We start from the raw sequence: 27150 nt of genomic DNA on the forward strand, positions 1-27150 counted from the left end.
ATTTGCTCGAGTGTTTTGCTCGTCTTGCAAAACACTCGCAAACCGTGTTACTCGTAAATCGAGGTTTGACTGTATTTTGGAAGAAAGGTGGGCAAGGGGAGATATGATAGAGACATTTAAATATCTTTATGGTACAAATGTACAATTGAAAGGAAACTCTGGAATAAGGGGGCATAGAATGAAGGTAAAAGGGATACTTTTTAATGGAAAGAATACTGAATACATGGAACAGCCTCCCATGCAGGTGGTGGAGAGGAGACAAAAAACATATTTGAATTAAAGAAAGCTTGGTACATGTACTTTGGATCTCTAAGGAGAGGAAAGGATATTAGATGCATGTATAGGCAGAATAGATATGCCACATGGTCTTTATCCGCATTAATTTTACTGTTTCTAGGTCTGACCTAAAACTTTCCTCTTGGAATTGGGCAGTTGTGCTCTTGAAACATGGGAGAAGTTATTAAGGTCAGTCCTGGGCCCAGCAGTGTTGGAAAGAGGAGGGGCAGAGTACGGTAATGGTGTTTTCATAGATGCAAGGGAACACTTACAATATTTTTAGATTTATACAACAGCTGAAAAATCTCATTCTTTCACACTCCATTTTGGTATGATGGTAAATCTCACTCTTGGCACCGTTCACCCTTGGCATCTCTATGATAATGGATAAGTAGTTTGATGAGATTCTTTGTGTGCAATATTGATGCGATCCTTTTAGGGTAGAATAATTCATAACTGCAATTCATAACTAATTTTCTGTTTTTCATCTTTTTTTCTATGGGCACAGATGTGCCATTAAAAAAAAAAGTGCCATGCCGACGAACAGCCCCAGTATAAAAAAAAATTGGCAGGAGGGATGCCCATACTCTCCTGCTGACTCAAACCTCTCCGCAAGGACCCCGAAACTGACCCCTTCCCCCAAAAATCAGCAGAAGGGATGCCCACTCCTTCCTGCCACCGATGTCCCCTGTTCCCCAAAAATGGATGACAGTAGGAGGGATGCCCAGTCCCTCCTGCTCGCAGGCCCGCCACTGCAAAATGTCAGGCCTTCCCAGTGCATCCTGGGATGCACAGGGAGGGGCCTAAGGCCCTGATTGGCTTAAACCCCTCCTAGGATGGATTGTGAACATGAAGGCCTACCATTTTGGAGTGGCCAGCCTGCGAGGACTGGGCATCCTTCCTGTTGTCATCTAATGTTGAAGTACAGGGGAGGAGGGGAGCATCCAGTGGCAGGAGTGGACATTTCTCTTGCCGATTTTTGTTTTTAGGAAGGAGAGGGGTCAGTTGTGATGGCATGGTGTGGGGTCAGTGTGGGAGGGGTTGATTTGCAGTGGCAGGTGGGAGTGGGCATCCCTTCTGGTGATTTTTTTGGGAAGGAGAGGGGTTGGTTGCAGGGGGGGGGTCAGTGCAGGTGAGGCTCATGGTGGCAGGAGGGAGTGGGCATCCTTTCTACTGATTTTCTTGATACTGGGGTTGCTCGTTGGGGGGGGGGGATGTCAGCAGGGTAGGATCGTCATCCTGGGGGGAAGCTTTTTTCTTTTTTAATGGGGCAGATATTGTGCATGTGTAACACCCCCACATCTGTGCCCTTAAAAAAAAGAAAAAAGCCCCAACAGATAAGTGGCAGGAGGCTGCTTTGGGGGTTCCCCTGCCACTCAACTCTTCCTTTGTGCATGTGTCAAAGTTGCTCTCATAGCCATCAGAGGGTATTATGGCGAACCTCCATGCAAACTTGTTGGAACATCAATCGCCATTCCAGAGTCGGCCAACAGCCGCTCACACGTTTTTTGCATCTAGCCCTGAAGGATGTGTGGTTCTTGGGGACAATTAGAACTGAAAAGTCATAAATCTTATAATGGAGTAAAACCGAGTCAGCCTGTTGGTTGATATCCCTGTAATTGTCTTTGGGTTTCCATGGTAACGGAATCCCAACGTAGCTCGCGGACGCACAGAGACTCGCACTTGCAGCTGCTAGCGAGCGCGTGCGATGTCGCCTTTCTACTGCGTACGTCCGGCAGGTCACCGGAAGTCGATCCAAGTTGCTGAGTAACCTCCGAGGTCTTGCCTTGTTTTCCGTCGGTATTAACCGGGATTTTTTTGGCGGCATCATGCCCGACTACCTTGGAGCGGACCAGCGGAAGACCAAGAAGGAGGAGGAGAAGAAGGAGGACCAACCAATCCGCGGTGAGGGAGAAGGGAAAAGATTATTATAGGACCCAACTGCGTTTAAATTCCAGGCAGTAAAACATGCAGTTTTTCTTACTGTGGTCTGGAAATTGCGAATTAGTATCTGCTTTCTAGTTATTTTATTGATACTGCTGAGGATAGTGGAGTGGTCAGCATGATATTTCAAAATGGGTTAATTTTGACAAGAATGAACTTCACCCTATTTGTTAGAGTACGTTGGAGATGATCTTGGTTTCTTAGATTCACTTTTAGTGCTCCTCTCAGCACCTGGCATTGTACAAAGAGAGACCCTTTCTGGTTTTCATAAATTGTAAACTAGAGAATGTCTCTTTAAAAAAAAAATAAAAAAATTCTTTATTCATTTTTTAATGTTACAACAAGCGTAGCAATTAAACTCATATGAACTTAAAGATACACACTTGATTAACTCTCATATAAGCATAAAGTTTAACATTTCGTAAATTGTAACGTAAAACTAGAGAATGACATGGGGACAGGGAAAATCTTTGTCCCTGTATCATTCTCTAGTGGGTGTAGAAGAGAGCACTGTGTAGTGAATGAATAGGGAAAAAAAAGTCTGTTAAATGTTGGAAATGCTCCTTGATGCCAGCAACAATAGATGAATCTATTGCAGTAAAATACTAGCATTTTATAGGCTCTTCCTTCTAGTTAAAACAGCCTGTTTAATGCTATTCTTAAGCTTAAACAATTGCTTTTCCTGTAGCAATATTCTCTTTTCTTTTAGTTTTTGACACTTTTGTTTCCCAATTAAAATATAAGGTTTGTGGTATTAAGATAGCAGTAGATTTTTACTACTACTTATTATTTCTAAACATTTTCATAATGATTGAAGGCGTTAAACCCAATGAAAATTACCCCTCCCTGGACACATTCATAGGTATCGATGCTGTGAGTGCTGGAGTACCCCCCAATCTTGAACAAACATTAGGTTTAGCACCCCCAATCATTTTGAAAAGTTGGATCCTATGGGCACAGTCAAAGAGTGTTCTGATCAAGAGTGCTCAAAACACTCACAGAGCTAGCTTCCATGTTTCTATAGCACTTCTAAAAGTGTGCAGTATTATACATACAGTAAGCATGTAAAAGATAGCCCCTGTTTATCAGAGCTTACAATCTATTCATCTTTATCTGCAGTGGACTATATAATTGTAGTAAGTCCTCTTTTCATTAACTTTTGTGGTCTAAATCTTGCTGCATTAGGTCAATGAACAAGTTTCACTATGGCCTATTCTGTGGGTGTTGGTCATACATTTCATATATAAAGCAAAGGCAGTCAGGCTACTCTGGGCCATATGTTTTGATCCTGCCCATGTATCCAGCAATTCTGGACTAGTTTGGGACACTATACGACTTCCTTATGGGGGAGGCGTTAGCTGCCCACGCCCAGAGCACTTTTAGGATTTTACCAGATAACGTCTCCCAAACCTAAAGGAATGTCAGGTTTTATTGCCAGAGTGTTGCTGTTGGGAAAAAAGCCATTTTGACCAGTTGGCTGTCAACTGACCTTCCGACGTATAGTCATTGGAGGTCTTTGATGATCATCCAAGCCTCCTTGGAGCGTAGACACTTTACATATCTGGATGGGGGTCCGGGACGTTGATTTCAGCTGATTTGGGAACATTTTTGGATGGACCTTACTCCTCATGCCCGGAGTAGACTTTTGAATGTCTGACTTGGAGTAGTAATTGTTTTGCAGGCTCACATTCTTTGCTGTGTAGGGTAATATGGGCGATGGGGGGGTGGGGGGGTTGTTTATTGTGCAAATTTCAAGAAACCTGTTTTATTTTGTTATTCATGTTTGGGTGCACTTTGATATTGAATAAATATATTTCAACATAAAGCAAAGGCAGTATATTCAGGTAAATTTTCCATCCCTAGTGGGTTCACATTCACAATCCTTCTTTTTTTTTGTACTTGGGGCAATAGAGAGGGTTAATTAACTTGTTCAGAATCACAAGGAGTTATATTGCAAATTGAACTTGGTTCTGTTAGTTCTTGGCCTACTGCAGTAATATAAGAATTGCAATACTGGGACAGACCAAAGGTCCATCAAACCAAGTATCCTGTTTCCAACAGTGGCCAACCCAAGTCCCAAATATCTAGCAAGATCCCAAGTAGTACACAGATTTTATGCTGCTTATCCTAGGAATAAGCAGTGGATTTCCCCAAATCATCTCAATAATAACATTAGGCTACCCCTCCACAAGTATATCAACATGTGTAGTTATTCATTGTCATCTGTTGTTAGTGTGATGTGTTATCTTGGACAAAAAAAAAAAAGAAACAAACTTTCCTTAGTTCAATACCCTTTTTTATTTTTGCAGCAACTGAAACTAGTTTGACATATCTGAAGATCTCTAATATATGTGTTTTTTTTACAAATATTTAATTGCAGCATTGGATGAAGGGGATATTGCTTTGTTGAAAACTTATGTAAGTATTTACATTTTTGAATAAACATTTCACATTTTGATATAAAATTTAGGTGCTCTGATGATGCACAACATTGTGAGAGTTTGTAATCATGACCTTTCATTTGCCATTTTCTGTGAACTTTTTTTCCCTGTTGTAATAGACTAGCAGCCAGATTCTGTAAAGGACGTCTAATTTTAGGCATCCAAATAAAGTGGATAATGACTTAACAAGCATTAATTGGAACTTAGACGCCCAAATGCTGGACATAATTCTACAAATAGATGTCCACAATTTCATGGACGCCCATTGGAAAAAGCTGTGTCTAATGGTTTGGCGTGGAATGGTTTTGATTTAGACGTCCTTTTACAGAATTGCATGCTGCTTAGCACCCGAACGCATCTATCTAACGCCTAAAATGTAGGTGTTGCAAAACCAGGTCCACTTTTGAGCGTGAGCTGGGCGCTAGGTAGGCGAGAGTTAAGTAGACGCAACTTAGGCGGCACTTAGGTGTACCATAGGCGTCTGCTTATAGGTGAATGAGACTTTTATTTGGGGAGTATAGAGAACTCCAGATTAATATTAAGGTCAAAATATGTTTCATAATGCAGCTGTCTTCCTTCTGCTGCGATCCTGCCTCAGAGGAGGGGTGGGACCACAGCAGAGGGAAGACAGCTCCAGAGGCCTATGGCAACCTGCAAGGATCGCTAAAGTACTGGCGATTCTCTCTGCAGGCTGCTCTGCTGCTGGCATTAGGTAAATGGATGTGCGGGAGGTCGGGGGGGGGGGGACACGCAGGCCTTCCAGGGGATAGGCAGACCTTCAGGAGGGACAGGCCTTCGGGGGGGCAGGCCTTCAGGGGTGGGGGGACAAGCCTTCATGGAGGTAGTGCAGGCCTTCAGGGGTAACAGGCCTTCATTGGGGGTGCAGGCCTTCATGGGTAACAGGCCTTCAGGGGGGTAGTGCAGGCTTTCAGGGGTGGGGTGCAGGCCTTCAGGGGGAGACAGGCCTTTGGGGAGGGGAGCCCTGTGTAGAAGTACATGGAGGGAGGGAAGGAAAGGGGGTTCAAAGAGACGTGAATATGACATTTGGTGGAAAGAAATAATGGGTCTAAAAACGGAGGAGAAGGAGAGAGATGGTGGAAAATGTGATTTAGGGATGGAAAGAACAGAAAGGGAGAGAAGTTGGACTCGAGAGATGGAGATACTGGATAGGAGGGTAGTTGGGAAGAGAAAGGAAAAGATGGTGGTCCCTGGGATGGTGGGGAAGGAGGGAGAGATGAAGGATGAAAGGGTAGTTGAGAAAAGGTGGATCTGGGGATGGAGATGATAAAAAGGAAAGATGCCAGACCTCCGGGGGAGGGAAGGGAAACAGAAGGGGAGGACAAAGATGGAAGATGGATGGTTAGCACGGAGAAAGACGAAAATGACAAATGGGCAGGAGACCCTGGCAAGCGAGTTATCAGAAGACAACCAGAGCCTGGGACCAAAATGCTTTAATAATGACCAGACAACAAAAGGTAGAAAAAATAATTTTATTTTCTATTTTGTGATTACAATATGTCAGATTTGAAATGTGTATCCTGCCAGAGGTGGTGTTAGATCGTGAACGTGAGCTAGGATTTAACAGAGAGAGGAAAATTATTTTTTGTTCGTTTATTTTGTTTACACCACAGCGCCTGTGTGGGTAGGAGAGGGCAAAGGAGGTGAAGAGGCTATAAAATAATCCCACTAGGATGTTTGAAAAAAAACACCCACTTGGGCAGGAAAATCGAATCGAAAAATTGATTCAATAGGCTGAATCGAATCAAAATTTTTTTTCCTGAACTGGGCAGCTTTAGTGTGTATGGGGAGATGTGCTGAGGGTGAGGTGAGGAGGAGGCAAAAGAGTTGAAGGGGTGGTGAGCTAGTGGAGGAAGTGTATGCACTATAATTCCTTTTGGTTAGGGATCTTCATTTCTCAATCTTTGGACCACAAGAGGATCTCTAAACAGAATTGACCCTCCCTCCCCAAACTGCTGACATCTGTAGCAACAAATACTACAATTATTACTAATGTATTGCAAAAGTATTGGCACTACCTGCAGCTCAAAGCTCCCCTTGGACTCGGTGGATTGTTGAAAGCCAGAAATCCTGTTACTGTGCTCCTGGGAAAAATATGAACTAAAAACTTTAAAAAATTTCATTTAATGAATAAGGACATTTCTGTCTAAGTTTTAAATAAATTACTAATCAGTAGTTGTATTAAATTGATAAGTGTAGCTTGCAGACTTATACAGAGTTCCCTCAGAAGTAATTTTTGTTTATTAGATTTCTACTTTCTGTTTCAGGGGCAAAGCACATACTCTAGGCAAATCAAACAGGTGGAAGATGATATTCAGCAGCTACTTAAGAAAATCAATGAACTTACTGGTATGCTCTTATCAAGTGTAATATTTAGTTACATTAGTACAGATTTAATTTTTCCATATTTGTCTTCCATATTTGTCTTCCACATTTAAGCTTCCATCTTCTGATCCTTATGACAGGACAGCACCGAAGCTGAGGTGCTGTGGGGATTTATTTACGAGTTACATGTGATTTTCCTGTGATTTCTAACCTGCTGCTATAATTTAGCCGTGGCACTGATAGTTCTCAGTAGGGGGTACCAGATTGGGCTTTGGAACCTGGTATGTGGGCATCCTGAATTTTACCTGTAGGCATTCCTATGCAGTGTAAACTGCCTTGAAATTTTTGGAAGAAAGGTGATATATCAAATGAAGATAAAAGTAGTGTGATAGCCCAGACTCCTTTTCCCATTTGAGAAGGCAGTGTCTCTCCCCAGCATCTTCATGCTGATTCACTGGGCAGGAACTAGACCAGGATGTCAAAACTAAATGGTATTTTAATAAAATAAACATATTCTGTCATGGGTAAACCAGAACTGGAGCAGCTTGTCCTAACATCACAGAGTCACGTGGCAGTCCTATCCGAGCATATTAATAGTGTAATAAGGATGTAAAAGGAAAGCGCATCCTTCCTTGGTGACCAGCTGGTTCTGCAAAACAAGGAAATCCAGTCTTGTGTTTACCCCATGGCATATAGGGGCTTGTAATCTTGGAATTCAGACCTACCGTATTTTCATGCATATAACGCGTGCGTTATACCCGATTTTACAAACCGAGTATAACCATGCGCGTTATATGTGTGAGCGCATTATACAATTTTTATTTTTCTCATTGCGATCCGGCATCCCCCCTGCGGACCGGCATCATCCCCCCTGCACCGCAAAGACATCGCTTACCCGATTGGGCACCGGCACCAGCACCAATGCACAGGATGTGCCAGTGCCCAAAGATCCTCCCTCGCCTGGGCTGGGCTGGGCTGGGCTGGGCGTTGCGAGGGAGATCCTCCCTCTTCCCTGTGCTGGGCTGGTCTGGGCTTTGAGCATTTGCACATGCTCAAAGCCTTCTGGTCTCGCTCTCTCCGAGATTCTGAATCTGTTCTGCTTAATATTTATTGTTTTTTTCCATCTGTTCTGCTTAATATTTATTGTTTTGGGGTATTATTTGATTTTTTTTTTTTTTTAAGACTTTAGAGCCTCTCATTAATCCTGGGTTAGCTCTGCCTAGGGGAAGCTACAGACTCAGGGGTTCTGAGGTCTCTAGCTGGGTGGATCACCCTTCCTGCATGGCACCTGTTTGTCACCTGCCTGCCTTAACACTTGGATTGGCTCATGGGTCACCCCCCCCCGGGAGTGTGCTCATCTGGTTTCGTTTGAAGCGCATGAGCACAGGCTGTTTTTGGGCTCCATGCTGGTTGGGAGACCTTGTAGATGTCAAGCTGCATCCCCTCACCGGAAGAATCAGAGACTAAAGGGATAGAGGATTTCAAGCTGGTTCAGCCTATGTAAAAGGCAGTCCGAAGAGATGAGCCCCTGAATATTCTGCTTGCTTGTCTGAGGCAGAAAAAGCTTTTCCTTTATCCAGCTACAGTGTGAGCTGATGCAAGCATAGCACATGGCAGTACAGTGAGTACAGCCTATTGCTAGCCTATCTATGAGAGGCATCGGGGTGGAGTTAAATTGGGGGTTTTGAGGAGTTTCTCGGGTTTCTTGAGGATTCCCTTCCTTTAAAATCCTGGATTTATTTTTTGTACATTTTTTGTCTGGTTTTATAGCTCCCCTGGATCATTTTTGGCACCAGAATCACTTTCACGGTGGCAATCTTGGATTTCCTGATTTGATTTTAAAAGCTTCTCCTTGCCTGAAAATACCTCGTTTGGGTCTAGAATCAGTCAGGACGGACACCACGGGTGGTTTAATTACTGTATCATTCTAACTTTGCACTTGATGAGTGCATGAAGAGCATCCATACAAGGTGTGTCAGGGTGTGCAAGGGGGGGAGAGGGGCAGGAGCATTGGGCTTAGCCCCCCCGGGACCCTCCAGAGTCTCAGAAAGCTTGAGAAATGGGACAAAAATTCCCCCTAGAGCCCTCTACTATCAATTCTGTGCTGCCAGTAAAGCGAAAGTGCATGGATGCCACCCTTACAGTGAGATCACCTGAGGGAGTCCTAAAGAGGTCCTCTGAGGACTCAGATCAGGTTTTTGACTAATTTTGTGGCCCTCATGTACGAGGCCTATGTGAAGTACAAACAGTCTCCTGGCCCAGCTGTGGCTGTGCTAGTTAGCACACAGGAGAGTTTATCCCTGCAGAATCTTGGCACTTTTACAAGAAAAAGGAGCCTGAGGTCCAGTCAGAGAAGAATAGGGACAATTGGGGCTTTGAATCTATGCCTCTTCTCTCCAGATGTGCTTGTTCTGTAAGACATAGGTTCTCATGGGGGTGAGGACATCCAGGAGGCTGTAGCAGCCCTAGACTAGGGAGAGGATCTGACATTGTACAGGCTCTTCAAGCCATCTAACTTAAATGAAATCACTGCAGTCTCTCTGTGGGAACTGGATTTAAAGGTTCCACAAACTGCCGTGACACAGCGCTCACTGCTGAGCAGCTCCAAGACCGAGTCCACATTTTTTTCTTCACATCCTGAAATCACTATGAGGCTGACTGAACATTTGTGAGATGCCAGCAGGGCCCTTGCGAGGGGCTAGGGTGATGTCCAAGCTGTATCCCAGGCTCTTGATTTCCAGCAGCCAGGCTCTGGCTTTGGAGGCGAGTGCCTACCCCCAGATGGTTCTTTCTGGGGTGGATTATGTTGCAGACACTGTGTGTGACATGTTTAGAGTCATGAGTAAAGTGTCTGACTACTCTATTTCCACATACAGGATGCTTCGGATCAGACAATGGGTGGGAGATTTGGCTTCAAAAGCCATTTTGAGCAAGCTGTCCTTTAATGATCCAGATGCTTTTTGGCAAAGGGCTAGATGACCTTATGACCAGTGTAATGGACAGGTGTAATGGGTCAGGTGTAATGGGTCACGTCATGTTCCTTTCGAGGCTACAGGTGGCTTTGGCAGTCTTTGGAGAATTCTTCACAGAGGTCATAGGCAGAGGTTTGGTGCTTCTGGATGAAACCCCACATCAGGTGCCCATTCGGTATCCAATCCCAAAAAGTCCCAATGATGCCAAATCCCTCTGATTTTTCTTGTATAGTTGGGAGACTTGCAGAGTATTGGGAGGCTGGCAACAGATTTGCACAGACCAACAGGTGCTAGACATCATTTGAGAGGGGTACAAGCTTGAATATTTTTCATCCGCCTCAAGATTTTTTCAAAGACTCCCCAGTGGAGAGGCCTCAGAAAGCAGCCAGGATACAAGTAATGGAGATCCGGGTGGTGGAAGAAGTCTTGGAGGCCGAATCATGTTTGGGACTAAATATTGGCTCCATCCCGGAATGTCCATAGGTTAGCTGGTTTTGGCTCAGAATATTCAGTGGTGCTAAGTGGTTAAGTGCCACTGAATATTCGGCATTTTGAATATTGACTGGTCAGAGTCTACTTTCTGGGAGTGTATGTGTGTTTGCAGTCCAGAAAGGTTAAACACACACACACTTTTCACACTTCACAAAGTAGGATAAAAAGTAGCTGTGCCATTTTCTTGTAGTTACTTTCATATCACAAGATCTCCCTTGTACTCTGATAGATCTCCTTTATTAATTACACATGATGTATTCTCTTTCTGTGTTATGTGAATTTACTGTCCTGTTTTGTATTGGTAAGGTATTAAAGAGTCAGATACTGGACTGGCCCCTCCAGCACTTTGGGATTTGGCTGCAGATAAGCAGACCCTACAAAGCGAACAGCCACTGCAAGTTGCAAGGTATGCAATTAATTTCACTAACCCATCACTGAGTAGTGTTTTTATTTTATGGTTTCAGTTGTAGGTTTACTGCCCTCCTGCTTAAGATATATTTATGTTGTGATCATTAAAGAACTTCTTATTTTATGATTTTAGTATCATTGTAAATATAATTTGCCACTGAAATTGTACTAGAAATGTTTCTAATAGAACAGTGTATCCTAACCAATGTGATACAATATTTTTCTATTGGCTACATAACTTAATATAATGAAACATTGGGATGGGATGGGCAAGAGCCACTGTTATTGCTACAAGTCATGGCAAAGTCTTTTAGTACCTATCTTGTCCCTTCCCCCCAACCTGGCTTGCAGAATCTCCTGTATGTGGCAGAGGGAGTTGACAAACAGGATTTACCTATTGCCACTGCTTCTCTTTTGCTGATTTTTCTCTGCAATGGTCCCATATCTGTGGGAAGAAGCTCTGGATAAGCCACATCCATGGAAATGTTTCCAATTAATAGGTGTCAAGCAGAATTAGCTATGGAATTTGTTGTTGAAAGACCTGTTGGCACTAATAGTGTAACAGAATTTTGAAAGATTTGGATGAGTCTTTGAAGGATAGGCTAAATCTTCTATCTTTTTTTTTTTTTAAATTCTTTATTCGTTTTTCATCTTACAACAAGTGCACAACATTACATCATTTTAAACTTTTACAGAACACTTTAATTTCCTTCAGTTATCATCGTAAATACATAAATTTATTCCCTCCATAAATCTTCTATCTTTTGAGATCTCATTATTGGAGGGACTGTTAGGCTGAGTCTAATTCCTTTTTTTCCCCAATTTTTTATTATTTTCAATACTTACAATAAGTGTCACAGTAAATACAAACATTTTACATCCAAATTCCACACTTAATATTCTTATCCATTTCAGAATTATATCCCCCTCCCCCCTAAACAATCACAATATCTATACATTGCCCCTTATCAGTTATTCAAAATTCCCACCCCCCACCCGGATGTGCATATTTAAAGGGAAAAACACTATTTAAACGTTACAATATTTTGCTAATGGCTCCCAAATCTCCTGAAACTTCTTAAAATTTCCTTTCTGAATGGCCAATATCCTAAACCTAGGAGTGATCCTAAAACTCCAACTTAATTATGGAAGTGCAAGTAGATAAATTCTTTCATGTAATATGGATAAGATTGTATTTCTCCATGGGTGTTAGAATTGCATTTTGGTGGATAATGTCTCCTCTTCCTCCCCCCCCCCAAAAAAAAAAAATAAAAAGTGAAACTGGCAAAGAATACAAGCGCTGTGACGGCTTTGGGAAAAATAAATATACATATTTCTAAAATGTCCAATATATTTATTTATTGATTTGATTTGCTTTCTAGCCTGTCCTCCCCGAAGCTCAGAACGGGTTACATAAGGACATTCACAGTGCAGACATTTTACAAAAGCGAAGGTCATGACTGGTCATAGGGTAGTGGATACATAGGGGGAAAAATATTGAAATTTCACAGAGACTAAGGGGCTGAAAGGAGGGATACAGAAAGTGGGGGGGGGGGGGGCAGTCTGTTGGAGTCTGTTTAACTGAAAAGGAGGGTCTTCACTGCTCTTCGGAATGTCATCAGTGAGTTCGGAGATCTTATCTGATCAGGCAACTGGTTCCAGAGTTGAAGGATGAAATGACTATATGAGCGTTTCCGGGCAGTTTCCATCTGGGGGGATTTTCCCTGAGGGATGCACAGTCGTCTTTCCGCAGCTGAGCGGAGGGGGCGATTAGGGGTATACTGTTGTAGTTTAGAAGCTATGTATGTAGGGGTTATGTTGTGTAATCTTTTGTGAGCGATTATTAGAGCGTTGAAAATGCAGCGTTTCCTGATAGGTAGCCAATGTTCTACTTGGAGAGCCGGCGAGGGTTGCAGCAGTTGAGGCTGCATTTTGGACCCACTGGAGCCGTTTGAGTTCCTTTGTGGTGATACATTGAATAGAGTTGCAGTAGTCAAGTCTTGAGAGTACATAGGCGTGAATGAGTCGGGTTTGGGGAGGTAAGGTCTAATTCTTTAGAATTGTTGTAGGTAATAGAAGGAGGTGGAGGCTACTTGTGAGATGTAGACTGAGAGGGATAAGTGGCCATCCAATATAAACATTTATGTGCTTGTGGGGGAAGTCACTTTGTGCCCTGGATTGGTAGCATGGAATGTTGCTACTATTTGGGTTTCTGCCAGGTACTGTGTGTGACCTGGATTGGCCACTGTTGGAAACAGGAAACTGGACTATATGGATCATTGGTCTGACCCAGTATGGCTGTTCGTAGGATCTTTACGACCCATTGATATTTTAGTCGTTTATTTCTAATATATATGCTCCTGCTGTACGTAGCCAGCACATAATCGTTCATTTCTCACTGCATTTTAGAACAGGCTGTAAGTTGTCAGATCCTTTTCTCAAGTTCTGCTAGTATTTTAGATGTTCTAACCTGGACATCTCAATTCTGATTTGTATGGTGTTTCTAAAGTGCTGCTCTTAATGTTTTAAAAATGTTTGACATTGTGTTTTTAGGTGTACAAAGATCATCAATGCTGATTCTGAAGATCCCAAATATATCATCAATGTTAAGCAATTTGCCAAGTTCGTGGTGGATCTCAGTGATCAGGTTGCCCCCACTGATATTGAGGAGGGAATGAGAGTTGGGTAAGGAAATGTGATATGTTTTGATGTGTATTTCTGGGTTATCCAACTCTTGGAACATGTCAGTAGTTACTTCAGTACTGTTAACAATAGTTCTACATTGAACGTGATATATGAACAGGAAAGTCCAAATAACCCTGCCACAAGATAGAAGAACTGTCCTTTCAAAATACTTTTGTATATGAAAGACCTTGCATTTTATATTTCTAAGTGTGACCTCTGATGCTCAAGAAATAATGAAGCACCGGGTTACGGGCTCCTTTTACTAAACGGTGCTAGAGGTTTTTAGCTCAGGATGATGAGGTATATGCTCCAATGCTCAGGAATTCTGTGAGTGTTGAAGCATTTACCTCACCAGCCCACACTAAAAACCTCTAGCGCTGTTTAGTAAAACCCAGTGTAAAATGGAAAGGCAGCTTTATCAGTTATTAGTGACATCATGAAATGTTCAAATGAATCAAATAAATTGTACAGTAAAACCAGAATAAAAGTGGAATTGATTTTGTTCATATTTAAGAATGGATGCAAAATAATGGACTAAAATTAATTTACGGGAAGACCAGTATTCTGTGGATAACCTTAACCAGCTCTATTATCTTGGGAGTGGTAGTTGATACCACATTTAACTATGGAACCATATGAAGGTCTGGTGGTAAGAAAAATCTTTTACAATTTAGTTTTCAATCTGACAAATTGCACTTAGATTACTTCAGTTGAGGGGGGGAGGTCTAAAAAAAATTTTTTTTCTAGGTTGCAAGTTCTACAAAATGTAGCAGTCAAACTGGTTTTGGTTAATTGCATCAGCTTCCATAGAGAACAAGGATTGCATGTAGCAAGGTTGGTGAGGAACTGTGTGTCAATTGCTGCTCTTTACTGGTTCCAGAGTTTTGTTCCATTTTAAAGACTTGAATGCTCATTTAGGGAGGCGTAGTGAGTAGGGTTTTTTATGAGGTGAGGTGCAAGGGGTTAGTGTGGGGTTGTTTCATGTTTGTGTCCTTTAATTTTTGGAAGCTGCCATGAGCATCTATGTGCTAAGCAAACTATAAAGGTGTATGTGTAAATAAGCTAGAAGAGAAACCTTCCTAATTATGCATTAACAAACTTTGATTTTCAGAGTTTCTCAGATCGTGGTCTCATCCCTTAAAGAGCATTGAAGACAGATATCAAACATCCTACTGCACTTCTAGGAGCTTGTAATTGCCTAAGCCCCTGTTTTTCAACTCGGTCCTGGAGTACCCCCTTGCCCCCAGGTTATCAGGATATCAACAATGAATATGCATGAAAGAAATTTGCATATAATGGAGGCAGTGTATGTAAATCGAGTTTATGCATATTCATTGTGGATTTCATGAAAACATGTCTGGCAAGAGAGGGTACTCTAGGACCGAGTTGAGAAACACTGGCCTAAGCTATAGAAGAGACTAGTGAGATTATTCAGTGGTGTACCTAGTACATTTGACACCCAGGACTGATCAATTTTTAATATCCCTCTCTGCTATATGAAAAAGTTATTTTTAGTAGTAATCCACAAGTTACACGACAAGGAAAAGGCAGCATTTTAAACACTGCCATCGGCGGTGGAGAGGCCTGGGCTTCTCCTACCGCCGACATGGGGGGATGCACCAGCCATCACATCCACCAGCGTTTGGAAAATCGAGTTTCCCTTACCGCCAATAGTGCTGGGGATTCCCTTACTGTAGCAGCTAATTTTTGCTGGCTGTTTTTCTTTAGCGGTTAGGCCCATTCAGACCTTAGCTGTGCCGACATAAAAATTTTTCTGCCTGCTTTTTTCTAGTTTTAGCCTCAGGTGACCTCCCTCGTGTTTTAGAATGACAGGAACAGGTCTCTGGTGTTTCTTTTTCACCAGCAGTGCATGCTGTTTTGCCTCCAGGGGGTTTTGCCCCTGATTTTATGTTAGCCATGTACAAGGCTTACTTGCAGACAGCTGCCCTAATATTTGACTCTGCCCTAATATTTGACTCTGTTCGGTTCTAGTGTGGATAGAAACAAGTATCAAATCCACATCCCTTTGCCTCCCAAGATTGATCCAACAGTTACAATGATGCAGGTAAATTGCTTTTTTTCGCTCAGTTGTTTTTTGTATTTAAACTGATGTTGGGAAATGAAATGTCTTGAATAACTCAGTATCTGATATATTCAATTCTATGACCTTGCAAATATGCTTGGAATGGAATTAAATATTATGGTTATGGTTTTTATAGGATCTGTTTTCGTATTTAGTATTAGATTACTAAAAGGTGCTACTGCATGCTAACACTCAGTAACATTTGCTGTTTACAGCAGGTCCGTTATTATGCAGCAAGACCAATTTTACTGATAACACTTGTTAATGGTGTTAGCTTACTTTACAAATCTAGCTCTAAATAAAGTGACTTTTAAATTCATTTGAAGAATTACAAGGACTGACCTGTTGTTTCTTATATCTTTTTTTTTTTTTTTTTAATACACTCTACTTATAAGCAGTTTGAGCAGTAGCACATTAGCTAGTTTAATAAACTAGAAACATAAATGTCTGAGTTGTTTTAATTTGTGCTTTATAAGAACATAACATAAAGCATAAGAATAGCCTTAATGGCTCAGACTAATGGTCCATCTAACCCAGTAGCCTGTCCTCACAGTAGCCAATCCAGGTCACTAGTACCTGGCAAAACCCCAAAAAGTAGCAACATTCCATGTTACTGATCCAGGGCAAGCAGTGGTTTCCCCCATGTCTGTCTCATTACAGACTATGGACTTTTCCTCTAGAAAATTGTCCAAACCTTTCTTAAAAGCAGCTCCATTAACTGCTCTTACCACAATCTCTGGCAATGCGTTACAGAACCTAACTATTCTATAAGTGAAAAATATTTCCTTCTATTGATTTTCCCTGTTACTTTATTGAGTGTCCCCTAGTCTTTGTAATTTTTGATGGAGTAAAAAGTTGATTCACTTGTACCCGTACCACTCATATCTCCCCTCTTTTCCAAACTCTCTAACTCTCTTTTCCAAACTCTCTAACCTCTTCAGTGCATATGCTGAAACAATTAGAACATTTGGCCTATAAAATGCATGCAAACCTGGTGTTATTCTCCTTTTAGTGCTGGAGTTAGGTTTGAGCATTGGTCCCCCAGGACTGTTGTTGCAATAACCCGACACAGGTACATTAGGATGAAGTATAAGGATAAAAAATATTGGAAACAATTCCTGGATTGCTGTGGATTAAGGCTCATAGTATCAAATCTCAGTCCTTGTTCTGATTAAGCTGTTGGTGTAAAAAAGCAGGAAAAAAACCACTGTGACAAAATAGAAATGGTCAGTCTTCATCAAGAAGGTAATTTTATCTGTGATCACTCTGAATGATAAGAAAACTCATGCTTTCCTTTCAGGTGGAGGAGAAGCCAGATGTCACATACAGTGATGTTGGAGGTTGTAAAGAGCAGATTGAAAAGCTGAGGGAGGTGGTTGAAACTCCTCTTCTTCATGTAAGTTTTTGGATTTGTCACAATCTACCCTTCTGATTGATTAGTATTGATTATCTAAAAGAGTCGCATGTACTAAAATCTTCTTCTTTTTACTTTGTGTTTGTGGGGGTAAAATGCTAGTACATCTGGTCCAAACCTTAGGTTTAAATGGGCAGACAGATCAGGCTATCAGAATGTATCGCGTGACATTTTGAATCTTCATCCAGCAGACTGAAGGGCAACTTCATGCCAAATGACATCACCATATACTCTCTTGTGCCATTATTTTAACCATGACAGTTAAACAAATCCGATGAATTCGTGCATGTTTTAAGTTCAGCGCATTTTATAAAGATTGTATGCTCAAGGGAATACATAAGAGGGTCATTAATAACAGTATGCGCTAATACATTTGTGAACTGCTTTGTTATATTTAATTAAAAAGGAAGTATAATGAGTTTACTAAACATAAATATACTGGCCATATTTTTGCAAGACCTATTTGCATTTGTTACATGCATAAACTGGCACTTAAATGTTTATCTTGCATAAATTTCTAAGTCCCTGTTTTACAAAAGCTGGGATATGCACTCATCAAACTCAAATCCATGCAAATGGTAAGGAGGGTCATGGCAAGTTCATAGACATTTATTTCCCAGTTCAGAAAGGGATTACATCTCATTGTTCTGAAAGATCGACATCAGGAATTACACTTGCTTAGGATTTAATGCATTCCATTGGAGGGATTGCCCCTTTTAACTACCCAGTAGGTTTTGTCCCCCAAATTCCAAACTGGCAAAAGAAATTGGTCATTGTCGGGGTAATAGTTGGTTATGTTTCTGAGGTTGCAAATATAATTAGTTATGTGCTGGCTTTGAACCTGTCAATTTTTTAAATATGTTTATTTTTCAATACACCCATGGCACATAAACCTCCATTTCTCCTGTATTTCAGAACAGGCTCTACGCCAGCAGATTCTGTTCTACAAATATGGTCAAACTTGAGACACGCTGAGTTGCATGTCTCAATTCCTACTTCTGTGACCTGTATAAAATGTGGCAGTTTGTCAATTATCTGCTGCAGGATCTGTTGCATAGATTGCAACCTATGGCAGATAATGAGCAATAATAATATTACCATGTGTTAATCATGATACAGAAGGAGGAGCCCAAGGCCCTGATTGGCTCAGATACCTAAGGACCCACCCCTTGGGAGGGGCCTTAGTCATCTGAGCCAATCAGGGCCATAGGCCCCTCCCTGTACATCACATGATGCACTGATGAGGGGAAAGCCCACCATTTTGGATCGGTGGGCCTTGGAGCTTTGGGAACGAGCCTCCCTTCTGCTGTCTTCAGATAAAGGTACTGGTGGGGGGGAAGGTTCGAGGGAGCATCCAGTGGCAGGATGGAGTGGGCATCCCTCCTGCCTTTGGGTAGGGGGAGGGGGGATGGTCCGGGGGGGGGGGGGGGTGGGTACCTGGCAACTTTTATTTCTTCCTTCTGGTGAGCCTTCCTTCTGGTGAGCCAACTCAGTTGCAAGCCTTGCTGTCCTTGGTTCTTTGACATAGCTCTTTTTAGCAGTGCCTTTTCTTGGAATCTGCTCATTTTGTGATGAACAGGAAACTGCTGTATTAAATCAAGTTCAAGTTTATTTAAATTTGATAATCGCTTATCTATAATTTGCTAAGCGAGTTACAGTAAAGTATAAAATACACATACAATTTAACATACACTTTAAAATTTAGTTATAATGGATTAGATGAACAAACATACAGACAAAATTGAATATGTGAGGAATAAAGGGATAAAGTTACAAAATTAATACTTTTAAGAAGAAAAAAATCAGTGGTGGGCTGTTCTGAGTCAGACCATAATTTACAGCATTGTTTTTCTTGGGGGACATAGAAGTGCCTGCTTTGGCTATTCGATATGCTATGCATTTCATGGCTGCACAATACCTTTAAAGAGCGACTCAAACTGCTTTCTTTTTTTGTCTCCATCCACTGGTCAACAGACACAAGATTGGTCTGAACTAAAGGAAAGAAAATGATTAGATATGACATAAATGCTCCATTTATTTACTACCTGTTTAACTTAGAACTCTTAGTTCTTGGAACATTTCTAGGTGCAATATGATGGCGAGTATAATTTTTGTGTTTTTTGTCTGTAGCCAGAACGGTTTGTTAACCTTGGCATTGAACCCCCCAAAGGTGTGCTGCTTTTTGGTCCCCCAGGCACAGGGAAAACTCTCTGTGCCCGTGCTGTGGCCAATAGAACGGATGCCTGCTTCATCCGAGTGATTGGATCCGAGCTGGTGCAGAAATATGTGGGAGAGGTAAATTCTGTGTGAAACAGCAGGAATGATGTGTGTGTTTGGTGAAAGAACATTTCAGATTGCTTGCAGATCTTTCTGTTTAAATATTGCACTTAGTTCTGAAACAGTAAAGAAATCATCTAAGAAGCATTATTAAGCTCAGAAGCACAAAATTGTTGCTGAGTGAAAGGGATAAGAACATTTCTGTCTAATATACAGTACTCCCCCAAAATTCACGGGGGTTCCATTCCAGGAACACCCGTGAATTTAAAAAAAACAGTTTTTCAGCTGATTGAAGGCAGGGGAGGGCAGCTGGGGCTCTGGCAGGTGCTTAAATTGTACTTATGAAGCCGGGCACATTTTCCGACCGCCTCTTCCTGGTACTAAACTCATGGTTACACCAAACAGGAGCTGCTTTGATATGCCAGATAGCTGTCAAAGTAGCTCCTGTTTGGTGTAACCATGACTTTAGTACTAGGAAGAGGCGGCCAGAAAATACTGCGAATTACTGAGTCTGCAATTTGCAAACTGTGAATTCGCGGGGGGTTTACTGTACTCCTATGTTCAGATGTATCTTTAAAACTGCCATCTTGAGTGAACAGATGCTTTGTATCATCTAGAATTTGTGTAATAGACAGGAACAATAAATTAATAGTGAGCAGGAGAATTATAGTGAGCAGGAGAATTATAGTGTTGCAAAATAAACTACTGCTACTATTAATCATTTCTATAGCGCTACCAGAAGTATGCAGCGCTGTACAGAGTCACAAAGAAGACAGTCCCTGCTCGAAAGAGCTTACAATCTAAACAGACAAGACAAAAAGGATGTCTTGGGTACAGTTAAGGGGAACGGTTAATCAGCTGGCTGGGTTGGAGGGCAGTGGGGAGTAGGGTTATGGATAAATAAAGTATTTCTTTTCTGCTAGTACAATTGTTTTATGGATAAATGCACAAGAGGTGGGTCCCTTTCAGCAGAAAGAAAGCTCTAGAACCAGGGGGTCATTTGGATAGGGGTGAAAGGGGGTAGACCTGGGAATGACCTATAGCAGTGTTCTTCAACCTTTTTACACCTATGGACCGGCAGAAATAAAATAATTATTTTGTGGACCGGCATCGATCCGCAGACCGGCGGTTGAAGAACATTGGGCTAAGTCGTGGGCCAGACCCTGCCCATCTCTACCCAATCTCCACCCCAGACCCTGCCCCCATAGTCCTAATTGTAGCACTATTTTTTCCATTCATTTTTCATACATGCACACAATATAATCTTATTATCAACGCATCGATCGCACCGCGGACCGGCAGTTGAAGAACACAGTTTTGGGCCTGATGCACATGCCAGCCCTGTGGACCGGCAGGAAATTTCTGTGGACCGGCACCGGTCCATGGACCGGTGGTTGAAGAACACTGACCTATAGGACTATTTCTTTAAAGAAGGGTAGGGGAGCGAAAGACAGCAACTGAATTAAAGAAAGCATGGGATACACACCAAGGATCTGTGAGGGAAAGGACTGGATTGTAGAGTTTTGTGCTGTGTGTTATTCCTGCATTAGTCCTTTTGATTGCTAGTATTAATGTCTAATTTTCTTTGTAGGGAGCTCGAATGGTCCGTGAACTTTTTGAAATGGCCCGAACCAAAAAGGCTTGTCTGATTTTTTTTGATGAGATTGACGCCATTGGAGGTATGTGAAAGTAGTTAACGGAGGTCATGTGATCTGATTATTTAGAAATCCTAGTTTATAGGCCTTTATTTCAACAGCAGTGGCAACATTGGGTGTAAAACCTTTTAAATATATTTGAAAAAAATACCGCACTACTTGATATCTTCTAAATGTGAAAATCTTTCCTCAATAGTAAAGGACTTAATAACGTGTAAGGTGTAAGGTTTCACTTATCTGGTCTCCAAGACCCCAGCGCTGTTACTTCTTGAAAACTCCCAAGTGTGGTATTTTTTCAAATACATTTGAAATAAAATCTATGTATTAGGAAGGTGGAGGAAGAAGCATATGATTATATTGATGAGGATCTGTGAAGTGGGTACTGCAATAGCAGGAGCTATAAGAGGCCCTATGATCCCTTTCCAATCGAGATTATGATGCTTCTCCTCCTTACTTGGTGCTTATTAATGAGAAATTGTTCTATAAAATAGTTTTGATAGTTTTTATGATGAGCATATTTTTTGATTGAGATAGTGGCCTTTATTTAAACAATGATCCGTTTGAATATTTGATGTTTTAAAAAAAATTTCTTACTATGATTCAGTTTATGTCATATGGTAGACGATTATAATCGCTTTAAAATTAGAGATCTCCCATTTCTCCTGCTTGGCTATCCTACTATTTGAGTTTCTGTCAGGTACTTGTAACTTGGATTGATTTCCGTGAAGACGGGATATGGACCATTGGTCTGACCTAGTAAGGCTTTTCTTATGTTCATTGCTGGCAGTGTATATTTCAGGCTCCCAGAATATGCAAGCAGATTTCCTGGACCTTGGGGAACAGGAGTTATCACAGGATGCCTTTTTATCCAGGAGAGGTGACATGTCATAATGCCAAGCTTCCATGATCCTTCTTTTGATAGAAAGAGCAGGGAGCAGCAGGTCTAAGTACATTGCTCCATCTATGGCCTTTAGTTGGTATTTGTTTCCCCTGTGTGGCCTATTGGGCCACATCTTGCAGAGGGTGACATCACATCCTGGCTAGTAGTGGTGTTGGCACCAGATTGGCCTAAGAGACCATAGCTCACTGATCTCATGAGACTCAGGGGTGACAGAGTTGAGAGTGCCTCTGAAGAGTGGACTTTACTGTATGTGTATTTTGCCATATATGTTCTGTGGCAGCTTTTACGATAGTCCTGCATGTGCATAAATTCTGAATGGCTCCTCAATCACGTGCTGGATATTATTATTTTATTTTAGTAAACCGGCCTCAAACCCACCACTCCACCGCCTAGCAAAAACTTCAAGTGGGAAGAATTACATGGCTTTTCATCTTCGGCCCCAACTTTCTTTCTAATAATAATAATATCCAGCACGTGATTGAGGAGGTAATTGTGAGTGAAAGTGCTGGACTTAATTGGGGCTTTAATATCAAATTTTGGTGGCTATAAATTCTGAATGAACCATTCTTGGTGGCTTGTTGGGTTTTCTGAGTGGGACAGGAACTTAAGAGTTACTTTGTAGAATCACAGAAAATATCTCCAATGGTGGCCAGTCTGGGTCACGTGGAAGTACTGGCATATCCCAGAAGAGAAAAACCCATTCAGTGTTAAACTCATTTCCAGAAGCGACTGTCTGGCTAACCGATGATTAGCAGACCTGTAATCTTAAAAAAAGTACCAGGGACATTAGATCATCAACTTTATTATTGTCCCTTCATTAAGTCATTTTGGGATTCAATTTGGACTCAAGTAAATTCTTTATTGGAAAACCATGTTGCGCTCTCATATGATACTGTTTTATTTGGAATGGCTATGAGAAAAAAGAGTCAAATTTCGTCACATAACAAACTTTTATTAGTTATGACAGGGGTAGCCATTCAATATATTACCAACAATTGGAAAAATCATAAGAATCTTAATTATACATTCTGGTGGAATTCGTGTGCCATATTTTTAAGATGGAAAGAGTAATAGCAGTACAAAAAGGGACATATATAATAACTTTATAAAGATATGGGGGCCATTGGAAAAATATTGTGATGAATAGACATCATTTCTTTTCTGTTCCTTTTCTTTTCTTTCTTAGTTTTATCTAGCACACTCAAGGGGGGAGGGTGGATTTGGGATGTAATTAAATATGAGATATTATAATATTGTTGTATAATATTGCATATTTTAATTGAGCATGAGTGCTATATTGAAATTATTTTGATGATACATTTTTATGCACTTATTGTTTGATTTGAAAATGAATAAAGATTAAAAAAAAAAAGTATGCAAACCTTTTTTACCCTGAGCTATAATTATAAGTTGAGCACATTCTCGGGCAGCATATTTTATACTTTAATTATGTATAGACTGAAATAATATTTTTGACAGTTTGCTATAAATCTCCTTTAAGGAATCTGTTCTTCATTTGTTGAGCTTCATAAGGGAGTCAGCAGGCAGTGTGTTCCCCTCTGCACTCCCCCCTCCCAACTTATAGCCCAATAAATGTGGTGATATCTTGAGACAACAGACCAGCTGCAGTTCTGGAGAGCTCTTTGCCTAGTCCATGAGGCCAAGTGTGCATGCTGAGCAGGGATGATAGCTCTAGGTCAAGAGCCAGCATTAGACTTTGAATTTACCAATCTAGGGAGAGCCAGTGCTCGGCTCAGATATAGAGAAGCACTGTGATACAGTTGGAACAGAAGGGTTTAATTAGGAGAAAATATGCTAGGATAATCCTTGTTTGTGTATGGCCGTTTGGTTGCGGATGGGCTGGGGAGGGCATCAGGTTGGGCAGACTAGATGGACTATTCGGGTCTTTATCTGCCGTCATCTACTATGTTACTATATATTTAATTACTTTTTTTTTCAGTAAAAGTGAACAATTTAAAACCTTTTCAATAAAAAATAGTTATTTTCATTCAATATAAGAACATAAGAATTACCATATTGGAACAGACTAAAGGTCCATTAAGCCTAGTATCCTGTTTCCACAATAGCCAATCCAGGTCCCAAGCACTTATCTACTGTAGATCCCAAGTAGTACAACAGATTTTATGCTGCTTATCCTGGCAATAAGCAGTGAATTTTCCCAAGCCATCTTAAAATGGCCTATGGACTTCTCTTTTAGGAAATTATCCAATCCTTTTTTAAACCCCACTAAGCTAACTGATTTCACCACATTAAGAATATGAATAGACTGCGATATCAAATGCACTCATTCAGGTTTTCAGACAATGCGATACAGGGTGTGATGATTTCCACTTTTGCAGGGGCTCGCTTTGATGATGGTGCTGGAGGTGACAATGAAGTACAGCGCACAATGCTGGAGCTCATTAACCAGCTGGATGGCTTTGACCCCAGAGGTAATATTAAAGTGTTGATGGCAACCAACAGACCTGACACCTTGGACCCAGCACTAATGAGGCCTGGACGGCTGGACAGAAAGATTGAATTCAGTTTACCTGATCTAGAGGTGAGTTCTAAGTCCCTATTATATGATCTTTAGTGTGGAATGATTTACACAGCTAGTCTGATCATACAGAAACCCTTGCAGAGTACTAAGGAGTAAGCTGGTTGTGGGCAGCAAGATGGGGAAGAGACATAAGGCAGTTGCAGTATAGGGATGACTAGGGTTTACTCGTAAAAGAGACAAACTAATTTGGAAAGATGCATTCTAATGTAGAAAAGGTGAGCTAATAGTGTGTGTGTGTGAGTAATAACTTCTCTCCCCTTCTCTAATATAACTTCCATCTTGAGAAGAATGTTTAATGTAAAAATTATTTTCTCTAGAGGGGGGACTTCTGGGTATTTACACATCTGGTTGCCTTCCTCTCTTGTGAAGCTTCTCGGAACAGTTGCAGGAGCATGTAGATCTCGGCCAAGCTCTATAGAACCTTGGAAAGTTGGTCCAGTTGCACAGCGAACCCAGAATCACAGAAATGGCTTTAAACCTAGTTTTTATAAGCCATTCAGACCTGGAAATCTACAAAATTCATAAAATGACTTTTATGTAAAATCTAAATGTTTAGTGAGTATTTGATAAATCAGTTAAGGCTAAGGCAAAAATGTGTTTGTTTTTTTAGCCAGCAGTTTGAATTTAAGGCATATTGTAAATATTTCTCTTTTTGAAAGATTTAAAGTGTGTCATAACATGGAGCTGTTTATTTTCACCTTTAGGGTCGCACTCACATATTTAAGATTCATGCTCGTTCCATGAGTGTGGAAAGGGATATAAGATTTGAACTGTTAGCTCGACTATGTCCCAACAGCACAGGTGAGCTACAGGCAAAGATGTTGCATTTTGGAAGTGTCAGGGTTTAGGGTGCTAAGATCTAATATGCTTGCTGTTTGATTGGGCTCTATCGAACAGGTGCTGAGATCCGCAGTGTCTGCACGGAGGCAGGGATGTTCGCTATTAGAGCCCGCCGAAAGGTAGCAACTGAAAAAGACTTTCTGGAAGCTGTGAACAAAGTTATCAAATCGTATGCGAAATTCAGTGCTACACCCCGCTACATGACCTACAACTAATGAGCAAGAAAAAGAAGACTGTGTCCCTGTGTTCATTTACGGTGTTGTCAATAAAGGACAGTTGGTTGTAATGTGTAGTAAAAATGCAGATTCTATCATTGATCTGACAAAGAGTGTCTAGAAACAAAGCCAAACTATATAGTACCTGAGGGTAGAAACTACAGTTATACTACTGTAACTGTCCAGGCTTTGTGTAATGTGCTGTTCACCTGATCTTTTTTTTTTTTTTTGGGGGGGGGGTGAGGGGGGCTTGTAAGGGGAACCACTTGCTTTTAATTAATAGTTCAAAGTTTATCCTCTTGGTCTAAGATGCTTTTTAGAGAGGGGCTCATGTAATGGACTTTGGCTTATTTTGAAAATAAAAGCTGCTACTTAAATTGCAGAACATGAACTATATACAGGGTATTTTATAATTTTAGAATAATTCCTTCCCTTTTTTTCATTTTCTTGCATGGGCTGTCAGGGAGGGTTGTAAGTACATCTGGTTACATAATAACATAGTAACATAGTAGATGACGGCAGATAAAGACCCGAATGGTCCATCCAGTCTGCCCAACCAGATTCAATTTAAATTTTTAATTTTTTTTCTTCTTAGCTATTTCTGGGCAAGAATCCAAAGCTTTACCCTGTACTGTGCTTGCGTTCTGAGTAGCAGGTTTTTTTCGGTACCTCCTGCTCCCAACTTTTAAGGTACAGGGCAGGGGATAGTAGAAGGCATAGTTAGGCAGACTGATGGGCCATATGGTCTTTATCTGCCTTCATTTTTCTCTGATTCTATATTTCAAAGATGAACCCCTGGCTTCTGTTTCTGGGACTTAGGTTTATTGTTGTTATTGTACACATCTTGCCCAACTTGATAAATGGGGCTTGCAGAAGCCCCAACATTAGAACAATTAGAAAAGCATTGACTTTTTTAAACTGAACAGCACAACTCCAGACAAGATAAATACGAAGGTGAACTGGTTTATCTTTGTACACGAGCCCTTTGATAAGGCTGAGCTCTTTTATGTTTCTGTGGGACCTGGATAAGCACTTGACTGATAACACGATTGCTAATGATTATTTTTCTTTTTGCAAATCCCATGCTAATTTTTCCATTAATGCACAAAACTTGCAAAAAAAATCAAAAAGGGAGCACTTAGCGCCTGCAGTTTAGGAGGTGCCAAATGCTCCCACGTTGATTAGGTTGTGTGTACTAATGTAAGCATGCGTTTTATTAGCGCTTGTACATGTACTCTCCAAAAATATTTTATTTAAAATACTTAAAGCATGCTTAGCCCATACAAGCAGAAAAAGTACCACAGGACACCTTAGTATATGCTTCAGTGAGCCATTTTTGGTGCACTAAGCCCCATGTTAGTAACCCTGCTGAAACTCATACAGAAGGGCCAGTATTGCACACCTTTTACACACTCAGAGTGCCTAGTTTATAGAATCACCCTTTTGGTCCTAAATATTTGTTGCGAGCCAGTTAAGGGAATGCATTATCAAACTCCTAGGTTTTGGATTTTGGTATGGTTTTTGACTACATGATGTGTAAACAGTGCTGCTTCGTTCACTCTTCCAAACCCAGATCCAAGCAAGCAATTGCTCTATGTCTACACCCTGATGGGGAATTTTTTTTCCCCCACAGAATGTGTA

At 41.1% G+C, this 27150-nt stretch overlaps 1 protein-coding gene across 1 annotated transcript; it reads left to right on the top strand.

The window, feature by feature from the left end:
- The first annotated feature begins 1960 nt into the window (after positions 1–1960).
- On the top strand, positions 1961–25580 carry PSMC2 (proteasome 26S subunit, ATPase 2). The gene is made up of 12 exons (XM_033958827.1): positions 1961–2181; positions 4601–4638; positions 6947–7028; positions 10775–10874; positions 13430–13561; positions 15554–15626; positions 16945–17040; positions 19189–19353; positions 20927–21014; positions 24252–24454; positions 25159–25255; positions 25352–25580. The coding sequence occupies exons 1-12, from the start codon at positions 2106–2108 to the stop codon at positions 25507–25509; spliced, it is 1308 nt and encodes a 435-aa protein (XP_033814718.1). The 5' UTR covers positions 1961–2105; the 3' UTR covers positions 25510–25580.
- The last annotated feature ends 1570 nt before the right edge of the window (positions 25581–27150 follow it).

The sequence above is a fragment of the Geotrypetes seraphini genome, chromosome 9 (genome assembly GCF_902459505.1).
Source record: "Geotrypetes seraphini chromosome 9, aGeoSer1.1, whole genome shotgun sequence".
NCBI lineage: Eukaryota > Metazoa > Chordata > Amphibia > Gymnophiona > Dermophiidae > Geotrypetes > Geotrypetes seraphini.

Excerpts from the sequence above, each read along its gene's own strand:
- PSMC2 (XM_033958827.1), top strand. The coding sequence starts at position 2,106 with ATGCCCGACTACCTTGGAGCGGACCAGCGGAAGACCAAGAAGGAGGAG. Across the intron at positions 15,627-16,944 it reads CAACAGTTACAATGATGCAG|GTGGAGGAGAAGCCAGATGT; the intron begins GTAAATTGCTTT and ends CTTTCCTTTCAG. Across the intron at positions 17,041-19,188 it reads TTGAAACTCCTCTTCTTCAT|CCAGAACGGTTTGTTAACCT; the intron begins GTAAGTTTTTGG and ends TTTTGTCTGTAG.